The sequence below is a fragment of the Danio rerio genome, chromosome 7 (assembly GCF_049306965.1).
Source record: "Danio rerio strain Tuebingen ecotype United States chromosome 7, GRCz12tu, whole genome shotgun sequence".
Lineage (NCBI taxonomy): Eukaryota > Metazoa > Chordata > Actinopteri > Cypriniformes > Danionidae > Danio > Danio rerio.
Window position 1 is genome coordinate 77,587,501 of NC_133182.1, and position 15,000 is coordinate 77,602,500.

General features: G+C 39.5%; 1 protein-coding gene across 7 annotated transcripts in view; it reads left to right on the plus strand.

Annotated features, from left to right (window-relative positions):
* Window positions 1–15,000, plus strand: part of lrp4 (low density lipoprotein receptor-related protein 4) — a 143,830-nt gene that overhangs the window by 84,460 nt on the left and 44,370 nt on the right. For all 7 annotated transcript variants that reach the window (XR_012382876.1, XM_073907586.1, XM_073907584.1 and 4 more), the window contains exons 9-14: window positions 240–365; window positions 1,186–1,320; window positions 3,848–3,973; window positions 7,263–7,493; window positions 7,731–7,887; window positions 10,720–10,937. Coding sequence is in view for 4 of the 7 variants with exons in the window: in XM_073907586.1 (XP_073763687.1) it covers window positions 240–365; window positions 1,186–1,320; window positions 3,848–3,973; window positions 7,263–7,493; window positions 7,731–7,887; window positions 10,720–10,937 (993 nt within the window). In the remaining 3 variants the exon portion in view is untranslated. The remainder of the gene's footprint in view (window positions 1–239; window positions 366–1,185; window positions 1,321–3,847; window positions 3,974–7,262; window positions 7,494–7,730; window positions 7,888–10,719; window positions 10,938–15,000) is intronic.

Below are 15,000 nucleotides of genomic sequence, written 5' to 3' on the forward strand. Positions count from 1 at the left end.
AAATATATATATATATATATATATATACTGTGGGCAGTACCAGAGGAGTTTTTCTCTAACAATTTTTACAATTTTACTCAAGTAAATGTCATGAAGTAAATGTAATTCGTTACTACCCACCTCTGGTTATGAAAAATTAGAACCTGACGCTTTCATTAACGTTTCAGCATCATTTTGCATTCTAAAACAGTCTGTTTTAATTCATTTATTATAAATTATTTATTTGAATGTTTCATCAGAAACTCCTCCATGTGCGCCCGATCAGTTCCTGTGTGGGAATGGCCGCTGTATTGGACAGCGAAAGGTCTGTAATGACGTCAAAGACTGTGAAGATGGAACAGATGAACATCCACACCAGGACTGCCGTGAGTCTGCAACACACTTTTGCATCTGAAATATGAGCAAGTAGTAATTGATTCAGTTCAATTCATTTTTATTTCTATAGCGCTTTAACAATGTAGATTAAATCAACGCAGCTTAACATAGAAGTTCTAGTAAACGGAGTTCTAGTGAAGCTACGAGATGTGCAGCACCTGAAACTACGGATACAGGAAGCCTGTGCTGGCATTTCTCCTGCGCTGTTGCTATCAGTGTGTGAAGAGTGCTGCATTGACAATCCAACACAATGGGCAGCACATTAAACACATTTTATAATTGGTCAGAAACTTGTAAATAACTCATAAAAGAATAAAGTTAGAGTAAAACCAAGCACACCATTGTTTTTCTTGTGAAATTCCCAATAAGTTTGATGTGTCACATGACCCTCTTCCTATTGAAAAAAACTAAAGTTGGATCCAAGATGGCCGACTTCAAAATGGCCACCATGGTCACCACCCATCTTGAAAAGTTTGCCCCCTCACATATACTAATGTGCCACAAACAAAACGTTAATATCACCTACCATTCCCATTTTATTAGGGTGTATCCATATAAATAGCCCACCCTGTATATAACACACATACACACACACATACACACATTATATCAAAACATACTTTAATTTTGGAAGTGATATATTGTGATGAACTTTTGCCCAGCACTAAACTGTGGGTTTATATGAATATAACTGCATGCCGTAGAATGCTCATCAGCCAATCAGAATCAAGCACTCAACAGCCTCATAGTATGTTACATAATATTAAAGGTGGTGGTTCCTCGAAATTGATTGAGTTGTGTGTTTTACAGGCTCCAAATCAAGTGACGAGAACTGTAATGTGAATAACGGCGGCTGCTCGCAGAAGTGCCAGATGTCCCGGGGTCTGGTGCAGTGCACTTGCCACACCGGATACACTTTAACAGCGGACGGCAAGACCTGCAGAGGTGAGAAAACACAGCAGAGGACACTCAATAAATGAGGAGAGAAACTAGCACAACTCTTTCGCTTCTTAATTGTCACCACCACCAGGATGCTTATGTGTTTTCATTTCATTTAGCGTTTAAATCCTAATCGAATCATGACAAACTATATATCGTTGGAAAGCTCTAAGACTTCTGAATACATATTATACCACTGTGTTTTGTTATGCAGGAAGAGTAATTGATTAAAACACATTTGCTGTCACCATACAACCTGAGGCACTGGTACAGTTTTAAACCATAATATTGTAGTCTAAACATAAAGCATTAATGACAAACTACATTTCATTTGAAAGCTTAGAATGTCTAGTTTCCATATCTTTCTATATCCATAAATGGATTTTTGATAGGTATAACTGAGCATTAGTACCATGTGGAGTTTGCATTTTCTCCCTGTGTTGGTGTGTATTTTCTCCGGGTGCTCCGGTTTCCACCACAGGGGAATAGGATGAACTAAATTTGCCGTTGTGTGTGTGTGTGTGTGTGTGTGTGCGTACGTGTGTGAATGCATGGGCGTAAATCTGATTTAACAGTAGGGGGGGACATAAATATAAAATTTCTTTCCAGCATTTTTTTGAAGGGGACACAAATAATAAAGCCAAATTGTACTAATAAAGTTATGTCCCCGCAGTTAAAAATGCTTTCATTATTATTATTATAGCATGGAGACTATGTCATTATGATTATTTTAAAAGTTTTTCTCAGGTTCAGCGACAAAGCAAATTTTGATTTATTTATACTGTAGCACATTTTATACACAGTGGTAATTCAAAGTGCTTTACATAAAGATTGCAAAACTATCATAAAAATAATCACAACAATAAAAACTAAGAATTAAAAAAGGTTAACATTTTAATTTCAAATTAATTGAGTCACTTAAAACAGGATAGAAACTGATTATACAAAAATACAGTGGGTTTAGTGTGCTCAGTGCTCATTTAGCAAATACACAACTGAACAATATGCTAATTGTGGTCGTTAATGTTAAGTTAACATTTTTGCCAAGTCGTCACAAATTAAACAATGCATGGGAAACGGCTTTAGCGTTAGCAACAAGCTAACGTTAACTAGACAAGTAATTTTATTCACTAATACAGCAGACTCATGGACAATTGCATCTGTAATCAGCATTTTTGCCGCAACTAATTCATGAACGAGACTGTATTAACTACATTGAAGAGAATCGCTTTAAGGTGGATAAAACCCCCTACTTGCGCAGCCGCAGCCACACTTCTGACGTATGCGTGTGTGTGAGTAGGTGAGATGAGGGGAAAAAGCACACAGTGGACCGAACCACTCTGAGGAAGGGGAGGGGGAACTCAACTGTTTCTAGATGCATTTTAAATGATAAATGCGGTTTTCTTTCTACTTAGACAATTATTTTAGGTATATATACATATATTTTTCACAATTCAGAGTTTTTTTTTATAATAATTTTTTTGACATGTCCCCACCCCCCCCCCTTCCCCCCGGGATTTACACCCCTGTGTGAATGTGAGAGTGTATAGGTAAAACATATGTTGGAGTAGTTGATGGTTCATTCCGCTGTGGCGACCCCTGATAAATAAAGGACTAAGCCGTATGAAAATGAATGAATGACTGAGCAACAGTCGTGTATTCATTAGCAAAACGAGCGATGCAAAGTAATGGGCATTACTTTGCTACAGCAATCCACATGTGAATTTTGTTTTTGGTGTGTTTTTAGAGGCTAAATTCGAATCAAATACCACCAAAACTTCTCATACAACTTTAATTTGATTTCTACTTTAGAAATATTGCTAAAAGTATGCAAAACACGGTTAGTATTCCTTAAAACATAGTGGACGCCATTGTATGGTCATCGTTGTAAACTGAAGGTGGTCATGCTTGGTACTGCGGCCAAACTAAATCCTACTGAAAGCTCATTTTTTGAGATATCAACTTCAAATTTGGAATATAACATTTAGATATTAAGCTTTGTCAGTTTCAGGGTAAAACAGGATGTTTTTTAAAACATATTTTATTATATTGTATTTATTGTATTGTATTAACATGTACATTTATTGCTTTATTATTTTTATAGCTAACTATTGTTTTATTATTAACTTTTAGATTTTTTTTTCACTTTAGCTATGATCTGACCTCTGTCTTCTTTAAAATGAGACCAAGCTTAAATCTGTGCACCAAAGCGCTGAAGATTGGCTACCATTCAAGTTGAACATGTCGTTTTCATGTCTATGGTATGTTCAAAACTCGGAGGCAACAGTTAGGGGCAACAAAGGGCACTAAAAATTAAAATTAAAATTGCAAGCGATCAGTTGCAAGAGATCAACCCAAGCGTATAGAGAGTATATCTGTATAATAGAGTTGTTATATGTAAATAACATGCATTGGAATATTGTGACCAATCAGAATCGAGTATTCTAGACAGCCGTGTAATAGCCGTGCTCATGTTGTTCAGTGGTTGTTATTTGAGTGTGTGTGTGTTTGTGTTTTCTGTGTGTGAGTGCAGATGTGGACGAGTGTGCAGATGACGGCTACTGTAGTCAAGGCTGTACGAACATCGAAGGAGGATTTCAGTGCTGGTGCGTTCAAGGTTATGAGCTTCGGCCTGATAAACGCAGCTGCAAGGCTTTGGGTGAGGCTTCATCTCTGTTATAAAAGTCCAATATGGATGTTTAGCATTAGGGCTGTGCAATGTATGATTTCAGCATCGATACTGTAATATGCGCATCAACAATAGGCACATGTGAGTTTATATGTTAGGGTTATGGTTTACCAGGAGCACCAGTTCAGAAAACATTTTAAACAACAGATTTTATTCATAATAGAGTGAATGTTTATTATTTGCGTAGGTTTTTAAGGTGTGTGAGCATTTCAGAAGAGTTTAAAGCATACAGAGACACATTTGTTTTACAGTTTTTAACAAAGATTTAAACATTTAAGAATATTTTAGTGTATTATTTATATAACCAAGACTATACCATGTTATTTTACTGTTGAATATTCAATTTATATACATCAATGCTATTAGACTTCCCCAGAAAACATGAAGCACTGCTTATTTTGCTTTTATCTGTGCTCTATTGTTTGTTTAAATCAAACCACCTCCATGATTATTTATTAATTAGCGAAACGATACTCATCAGAGTCAAAGCATTACTTTGCTACAGCAATCCACATGTAAAAAAAATGTTTTGCAGAAAAATATATCAAATAAAAGATTTAGGCTCGACTCAAATGCCACCTAAACTTCCCATACTGCTTTAGAATTGCATGTCTACTTTGTTAAATATTGTCAAAAGTATATGGGGGACACCTTTGCATGGTCATCAATGTAAACTGATTGCCTGGTGGTCATGTCTGGTACTGCGGCCAAACTAAATCCTACTGAAAGCTGATTTTTGGAGATATCAACTTCAAATTTGGAATCTGATTTGTTCAGATATTTAGCTTTGAATTTTGATCACTTTTATGAAGAAATGTGTTTTGTAAAAATACAAATTTGGTGTGTTGTATTAATATATACATTTCTATCTTTCATAAACAAAGTCAAATTACTATAGTTTTATTTAACTTAACTGAAGGGTTAAAGGGTTACTTGACTCAAACATGAAAATAAAATTGCAAGAGATCAACCCAAGCATATATGAAAGACACTGTTCGAAAGAAAGCTCTAAAGGACTGTTTGTTTTGTTTTTATCTTTGCTTTGTGTAGTTTGTTTAAATCAAATACCACCAAACGTCCTATACTGCTTTAGAATTGTATGTCTACATTACAAATATTTTCAGAAGCACATCAAATACAGTTTGTGTTCCTCAAAACATTTTGTATGTTCGTCAATGTAAACTGAATGTCAGCCTGGTGGTCATGTTTGGTATTGCAGCCAAACTAAATCCTACTGAAAGCTCATTTTTGGAGATATCAACTTCAAACTTGGAATTAATAGTTTGTTCAGATATTTAGCTTTGATTTTTGGTCAATTTTAGGATGAACGATGTTTCATAAAATACACATTTCATGTGGTGTAATAACATACATTTATTGCTTTATTATTTACATGAACGTAAATGCACATAACTAAAGATTTATTTAACTTAACTAAAGGGTTAAAGGGTAACTTGACTTAGACAAGAAAGTAAAATTGCAAGAGATCAACCCAAGCTGTATCAAAGACACTGTTTAAAAGAAAACCCTAAAGGACTGTTTATTTAATTTTTATCTTTGCTCTATTGTATTTATTTATGATGTTAGTTTGTTTATTTATTTATTTTTTTTATTTTTTGCATGATTCTCTCCACTACAAAACAATCTCAATCAACCTATATTAACGAACTGTTTACAAATAAAGCTGTTCAAGTCATCTGGTGAAATTATATTCATATCACAATATATATCACTATATTAATATACTAATATAAGATATTACAATATCGTAATGTTAGATTTTTGCTCCCATTTTCTATTAAGTGGACTTAACTAATATGTACTTACAGGGAAAATAATAATTTTTACATTGTACTTATGCTTAATTAAATACCTGCATGTAATTACATTTGTAATTTATTATTATTATTATTATTTTATTACTCTGTTGACTGTCCCTTACACTTAGGGTGCTTTCACACCTGTGAATCGATTCAGTTGTTCTGAAACAGAGATTACAATTGTTACATTGTTGCTCTTTGCTCTTGGAGCGGTTCGCTTTCACACTGCAAAGTTTCTAATCGGACCAAAAGAGCTAAAACAAGTCACGTGCGAGTAAACTCTCCTCACATTGGTCAGAGTGTCAGGGTTTATTTTGCAGCGTCCCGCTCAGCTGTCAGGAGAGGTGGTGGTTTGGTGGTGATTGAAAAGCTGCGCGCACGCGCGACGTGTCTGAGGAGAGACGCGGTGGGGAGAGGTGAGAAGGGTGTGCGACGATGCCTATTTGAGGACCGGGAGGGAGACGCGAGATTACCGGAAGATCATCACTCGTTTGCGGGCATCCGGAGACTCGCGAAACTTCCCGCCCTACTCACAATTCTCTCTTCATATAGCCGTATGCCTATTACATATCCATAAAACACTATGATATAATCGCGCTGAGATCGGATCGCTTTCTCACTGCAATCGAACCGCTCCAGGGTGCGTTTCAATCGAGCCGAGACCACCTCATTCAAGCGATCTCGGAGCGATTACATTGGCGCGGAACAGAGCGCGATTGCCCTGTTCACATATGCCAAACGAACCGCGCTAACTGGACACGTTCCGAAACAAAAGTGTAGGTGTGAAAGCCCTTTAACCCACCCTTAAACCAACCCATCCAGGGCCGGCGCGTCCATAGAGGCAACCTAGGCGGCCGCCTAGGGAGGCAGTATAGAGTGGGCGGCATCCGCGACACCTCCGTTACCACCCGCGTCCTCAGATATATTTGCGCATAGACGACAGAATAGAGAGGGCGGCGTCAGCGACACCTCCATCAGCACCCGAGCGTCCTCAGTTATATCCGCGCATAGGGCGGCAGAATAGAGAGTGCAGTGTCCGCGACACCCCCCTCCCTCCCTCCCTCCCTCAGCACCCGCAGGTCTTCAGTTATATCCGCGCATAGTGCGCTGGAATAGAGGTCCGCGACAACTCACTTCATTTTCATAACCAGTCACTTTCGTTTTCACGTTGGGGTTGAGGGCGGCGTGATCGTCCTCTGCCTAGAGCGGCAGTTCAGCTTGCTCCGGCCCTGAACCCATCCCACCAAATCTGTCCTTAACCCGTCCCGTATTCCACCCACAAGTGCTCGGCAATACATTATGAACACAGTAATTAGATTGTATTTATACTTTGATGTTAGTACATGTTAGTTAAGGACACTTAATGTAAAGTGGACCGTTTTTTTATGTCGTGTAGCCCTATTTAGTGTGCAAGATTGAATAGTTTTCTGTTTTTGCAGGTCCGGAACCTGTATTGCTGTTTGCCAATCGGATTGACATCCGGCAGGTTCTTCCGCACCGCTCCGAATACACGCTGCTACTCAGTAATCTGGAAAACGCCATTGCGTTGGACTTTCATCACAGTCAGGAGCTGGTGTTCTGGTCTGACGTGACGCTGGACCGTATCATGAGAGCCAGTCTGAACGGCAGCAATGTAGAGGAGGTGGTGTCCACTGGTCTCGAAAGCCCAGGTACACATCCTCTTCACAGTATAGTTATAGCAGTGTAAATATACAAAATATAGCATCACTTTTATTGCTTGCTTTATTTTATTATTCTCGAATATTTTATTATTATTATCTTCATTGATACTACATTACATTATTATTACAAAGTACAGTATATACAGTACATTATTAAATATATATGTGCATTACGCTTGAATAGCAGTTGCATGCAGATTAATAACTTTTATTGTTGGTTTTAAGGTGGTCTGGCCATAGACTGGATTCATAATAAGCTCTACTGGACCGACTCAGGAACGTCTCGTATTGAAGTGTCTAATCTGGACGGCACACACCGCAAAGTGCTGCTCTGGCAGAGGATGGAGAAACCGCGGGCCATCGCTCTGCACCCCATTGAAGGGTAAATATATTACTCGCATTTTACAGTATTCTGGAGGATATTCAGCACAAGCTATGCTCAGTAAATATACACAAACTATTGATTTACTCTCTGAAAGTTACAGTATGCATAGTATACTACCTGGTACTAGTAAGGTGTACCTAATAAAGTGGCCGGTGAGTGTACTGTATATAGACAATGTTTTTATCCAGTCAGTACGCACGTTATCTAAATACAAACTTTTATTTTCAATGCAATGAATCTTTTGACAGCATTAGATTTGTGTTTTGCATGGGGATCATAATCCTCTCCTGTTGTTGTTGTTGTTGTTGTTCTGTGGTAATAAGCAGTGGTAAGCGGAGCATGAAAGCATTCTGGTGACTTCTGGCTAAACTTTGTAACTCAATTTGCTTCTAATCACAAAGGCTGTGCGAAACGGTTATCCAGAGATTGTCACAAGGCTCGAGTTGCAGCCGACGCTCATCGTGGCTCTTTGTCATGAAGGACAAAGGCTTTTATCAAATCCGCTTGAGCTCTGAGTTTCCAGCAAGATTCAGCTTGTGTGGCGAGCGGCTGATTCTCGCACATGTGTTGTGCTGTGCTGCATGTGAACAGTAGCAAAAGTGGAGGGAGTTACACTGTAATACTGGATGTAAAGCATGGGTAAATGCATGAGGAAAATGCAGAAGTCAGTAAGGGTTTAAATACGGGTCTTATTAAAATGGTTTCTGTCATTACTAAAAAATCAGAAAGGTCAGCCATGTTTTAGGAAGTTTACTGAGGGAAATAAACGCTTGTTCAGATTTGGCCATTTGTAGAGTTGAGAAAGATGTGGATTCACTGTGTGTCAGGATCAGAAAGGGATTTATTTGTTTTTATTTTGGCTCCAATTTCAAATGATTGCATTAAATGTCATGTTTTAGAGGTTTGTAGTTGTTTAGAGTCTCCTACAGTAGGTTTCCATGTATTCAAGGTCAGAAACACATTGCTGTTCCCATAATACACAATAATAATAATAATACACACTGCAGCATCAGATCTCCTCTCAGTGACTGAAACTGGACTGGTTTGTTTCAGGATCCAGTTTCTAAACTCCATCTCTTTAAGAGACCATACTCTGCTCTGATTGGTCAATTACTTTATTCTACTGTGCTCTGATTAGTCATATGACCATGCTCTGATCAGGTTGGCCAGGTGATCCTTTTATACCGTGCTCTGATTGGACAGATGCCATTATCCTTCTGTGCTCTGATTTCTCTATTCTACTTTGCTCTCATTGGTTTGATTACCCTGCTTTACTTTGCTCTGATTGGTCAGATGTCTCAATATTACTCTGCTTTGATTAGTTAGATCAACATTATCTGTTCTTATGGTTCAGATGACTCTATTTTGCTCTGATTGGTTGGATAAACCCACTCTACTCTGATCTGATTTGTCAAATGAGTCTATTCTACTGTGCTCTGATTGGTCAGATGTACCTAACACTAATCTGATTGGTAAACTGACTCTATTCTTTTGTGCTCTTATTAATTTCTAAAACCTGTTCTACTTTGATCTGATTGGTCAAATTACTTCCCCCAACAACCCCCCCACCCACCACCCCCCACCCCCCACCCCCCACCCCCTGCACTTATACCCTACTTTAATTGGACCGATAATAATTGGTCAGATGCCTTACTTAGATCTGATTGTTAAAATGACTCTTCAACTCTGCTCTGATTGGTTAGATAAACTAGTCTAACCTGATTGGTCGAATGACTCTTTAACTGCTCTGATTGTTTAATGAGCCTATTCATTTCTACTCTGATTGGTCAGATGCACCTACTCTAATTTCCTTGGCAGGATGATTATATTCTAGTTTGCTCTTATTGGTTGGATACACCTGCTCTACTAATCTGATTGGTCTGATACGCTTACTCTAACCTTATTGGTCAAATGACTCTTCATCTCTGCTCTGACTGGTCAGCTGACTGTATTTGTGCTCTGATTGGTCAGGTGACCCTTTTTATACCCTGCTCTAATCGGATAGATGATGATTGGTCAGATGCCCCAAGTGTGATCTGATTATTCAGATGAACCTACTCTAATCTGATTGGTCAAATGACTCTTCAACTCTGTTCTGATTGGTCAGCTGACTGTATTTGTGCTCTGATTGGTCAGGTGACCCTTTTTATACCCTGCCCTAATCGGATAGATGATGATTGGTCAGATGCCCCAAGTGGGATCTGATTATTCAATGAACCTACTCTAATCTGATTGGTCAAATGACTCTTCAACTCTGTTCTGATTGGTCAGCTGACTGTATTTGTGCTCTGATTGGTCAGGTGACCCTTTTTATACCATGCTCTAATCAGATAGATGATGATTGGTCAGATGCCCCTAGTGTGATCTAAATAGTCAGATGAACCTACTTTAATCTGATTAATCAAAAGACTCTTCAACTCTGTTCTGATTAGTCAGAAGACTCTATTCAACTCTGTTGTGATTGGTCAGATAAATAAAATTTTTAAAAGTGTATAAAAGCCTCCAGAGTAGATGATGTTCGCAGCCAGAGAAGACTGTACATTATGCAAATTTGTTGCAAACCTATGTAGGTTTGTCCAGGAAGTAAATCTAGAATTACTGATGACTATTTTCAAGCCGTTCAGAATCACTTTAGGAGACTATAACTCCAGTTATATGCACTTTTAGGAGACTATAACTCTGTTTACATGTTCTTTTAAACTCTGCTGAGCTTTAACATTTGAAAAAAACAAACTGCAACGTACACTAGAGAAAGAATAATGCCTAAAGAGAAGACTTAAAGATACACCTAGTATATGTTTAAGACTTCTCCTTGCTCTCTTTCTATAGGAAGATTTACTGGACTGACTGGGGAAATATGCCACGCATTGAATATGCCAACATGGACGGCTCGAATCGCAAGATAATCGCAGACACGCACCTCTTTTGGCCCAACGGACTTACTATTGACTACGCCAGCCACCGGATGTACTGGGTGGACGCCAAACACCACGTCATCGAAAGAGCTGATCTGGATGGGAAGAACAGAAAGGCTGTCATTAGCCAAGGTAGAGCTTTAAAATATTTTAAATGTTAAACATAAATGGCACTTTATAGGGTGGTTCATTGGGGCATGTTTTTTTAGGATGAGTATTGTTGTTTATACACAGATGAAGCAAAGAGCCAATGCTACAGCAGCGCCCAGCAACAGCCCTGCAATTCTGCCTTATGCTTGGTTTTACTGTAACTTTATTCTTTCATGAGTTATTCACAAGTTTCTGACCACTTTTAAAATGTGTTCAATGTGCTGCTCATTATGTTGGATTGTCAATGCAGCCCTCTTCTTCCACTCTTCACACACTGATAGCAACACTGCAGGAGAAATGCCAGCACAGGCTTCCAGTATCTGTAGTTTCAGACGCTGCACATCTTGTATCTTCACACCATAGACAACAAAGATAGTGGGGCAATTCTTCATCAATGGAAACCTCAAGGCCACTGGATATTTGACATTGCTCCATGATTATGTGTTTCCCTCTTTATGCACTGAAGCTGGCCCGTTCCCTGAGTTTTTCCAGCAAGATGGTGCACCACCACATTATGGGTGTCAGGTCCGAGCATTCCTAGATGAACAGTTTCCTGAAAACTAAATTGGTCGTCGTGGGCCAGGCCCAAGGTCTCCCTATCTCACCCCACTTTTATCTTTGGGGTCATCTGAAGGCAGTTGTCTATGGTGTGAAGCTACAAGATGTGCAGCACCTGAAACTACGGATACTGGAAGCTTGTGCTGGCATTTCTCCTGCGGTGTTGCTATCAGTGTGTGAAGAGTGGGAGAAGAGGGTCGCATTGACCATCCAACACAATGGGCAGCACATTGAACACAATTTATAAGTGGTCAGAAACTTGTAAATAACTCAAAGTTACGTTAAAACCAAGCACACCATTGTTTTTCTTGTGAAATTCCCAATAAGCTTGATCTCCCAATCTCCCAAATTCCTAATAAGGTCTATGCTCTTTGGTTGAAGTCAGAATGAAGTCGCCCTCCTGTGAATTTTTCCGATATTTCCCAAATGATGTTTAACAGAGCAAAGAATTTTTCACATGTATTTCCTATAATATTTTTTCTTCTGGAGAAAGTCTTATTTGATTTATTTTAGCTAGCAGCCATATTGCTTCAGACAGCACACCACATCCTTTTTGAAGGACATCCTGGGATTATTAATGACTACAGAGAGTCAGGACCTCAGTTTAACGCCTCATCCAAAAGACGGCGCTCACTGAACAGTAGAGTCCCATCACTATACTGAGGCATGAGTAGCCACACAGACTTAGGTCCTGTTTACACCAGTGCGTTTTAGTTTTAAAACGGTGTTTTAGATCAAAAACGATCCGCGTATCTCCGTCCACACTACGCCACCAAAAGCGTAATGTATATCACGTGTCCATTCGCGCACTCTGGGCATGCGTGTTCTAGTATATACAGGAAGCATGTGTCCCGCTCGGCATTTGGTTATTGTTAGTCAACAAACGCCGGTTGAACAATGAACGCGATGGCAAAGAAAGCAAGTGAAGTATTTTTGTGGACAGACGACGAGGTCGAGTTGTTGCTAAACGTAACAAATGAATAACTGCACAATGGCGCCTAAAACAGACAATAGTGCAAACAACACTCCCATTTCTGTGTCCATGTTGTTGTATACAATGAAGGCTGGTCTGCTGTCTTACGGTAGCGTTAAAGCCATGTGTTATAGTCGTGTGATAGGGGCTTGACGAATAAGAGAAGGATATGCAATGACACAAAAGCCCCAATCAGGTAGCGAATCTCCGTAGCCCCGCCTCCGTTTTCTCCCATCCACACGGAGACGGAGCAGCAGCGCTTCAGAATGAAAACGGCCTCTCCAGCGTTTCTAAAGTGCTTCGTTTTTTGTGCTTGAAAACTCTGGCGTAGTGTGGACGAATGGCGTAACCGTAGCATAGCGTATGCGTTTTCAAAATAAAACCATTAGTGTAAACGGGACCTTATTAACAGCACTTCCGGCAGCAACCTAGCTTTCCTATGTGGTCTCCCATCCAGGTACTGAATAGGCACAGCCCTGCTTAACTCAAGTGGGCTACCATGTGAGAGTTGAAGAGAGCTAGCTGCCGGTTTTAACCTAGTTAAGCCTTTAAATGTCACTTTAAGCTAAATACTAGTATCTGTAAACATATCTAGTCAAATATTATGTGCTGCCATCATGGTAAAGATAAAATAAATCAGTTATTAGAGATGAGTTATTAAAACTATTATGATTACAAATGTGTTGAAAAAGCTTTCCATTAAACAGAAATTGGGTAAAAAATATACAGGAGGGCTAATAATTCTGACTTCGATAATGCAAATACACGCATTTGTTTTGGATGGGATTAATCGCAATTGACAATCTTTGACAGCATTACTTTTCATCAATTTGAGCTATGCTGAATAAATAGTAGCCATTAAAACTTTGATTTTGTGAGAGCAGATAAGAGAGCCATTACTGTTCAAGTCAAACTCAAGTTGAACTGCATGTAAACAAACATGACATTTTGTAAAGATAAGTTGAAGAAATCGAGCTTTTCAGCATCATGTTTAAAGAGAGCCGAGCGGGAACAAAACGTTTATTCTCTTATCATTTACAGCAGCTTGTCTTTGTCCTTTAAGAGCTCTTGCTTGTGCCAGTCTGTCTTTCTTCTTCTTTTAATTCAGCACGATGTTCATCCAAGGATTTGGCTAAATTCAGAGCTCTCTCTGATGTGTGATAAAGTGCAAACATTCCCAGTAAATGGCACATTATGAAGAAAGCCTAAAAGCCTGGGGGTTTGCAGGAACAGAATACCTGTGCACCTGGGAACACTGAGGGAATATTTAGACCTGAAAACCGAGCTCTCTTTAAAAAAAAAAAAACTACACAGATTTGCTTACTGTGGTCAATGACAGATTTACTAGAGAGGGAGGCACCAGCATTATAAAAATCAGGGTACACACACACACACACACACATGGAAAAAAGACATGTTGACTGGAACAACAAGATCAAAAGTGAGCGATGATTGAGGTGACAAGAGAAAGGTACCAGCAGGGAGGGACGGCAGATGGTAAAGCCGGAGACAAAAGACATAAAGAGGGGAAAAAGGCAAACAAGGCTTCAAACTGGAAGCCACGTTCAAAGATAAGATCAGAAAGCCGGCCGGCGCTGTGTGTGCGCACCTGGAGGAGGTGAAAGGGGCAGGGAAATACAGACGTGTAGAGTTTGGCTGAGCGCCAGCTTTACAGTGTGAGAGAGAAAGAAGCACAGGAGTTCAGAAACATACGGGGGTGTAACGCACATTTGTACACTTGAGAGATAGAGGGATAGATAGGCAGGCAGATAGGTAGGTAGATAGGTAGGTAAGTAGGTAGGTAGGTGGATGGATGGATGGATGGATGGATGGATGGATGGATGGATGGACAGATAGAACTAAACTAGCCTGGATGGATGGATGGATGGATGGATGGAACTAAGCTAGCCTGGATGGATGAATTGGTGGCTAAAACTAAACAAGCATGGATGGATGGATGGATGGATGGATGGATGGATGGATGGATGAATGGATGGATGGAACTAAGCTAGCCTGGATATATGAATTGGTGGCTAAAACTAAACAAGCATGGATGGATGGATGGATGGATGGATGGATGGATGGATGGATGATTAAAACTAAACTAGCCTGGATGGTTGGATGGATGGATGGATAGAACTAAACTAGCCTGGATGGATGGATGGATAGATGGAACTAAACTAGTCTGGATAGATGGAACTAAACTAGGCTGGATGGATGGATGGATGGATGGAACTAAACTACTCTGGATAGATGGATAGATAGAACTAAACTAGGATGGAGGGAGGGATGGATGGATGGTTAGATGGAACTAAACTAGCCTGGATGGATGGATGAATGGATAGATGGATAGATGGAACTAAACTAGTCTGGATATATGGATAGATAGAACTAATCTAGGATGGAGGGAGGGATGGATGGATGGATGGATGGTTAGATGGAACTAAACTAGCCTGGATGGATGGATGGATGGATAGAACTAAACTAGGCTGGATAGATGGATAGATGGATGGA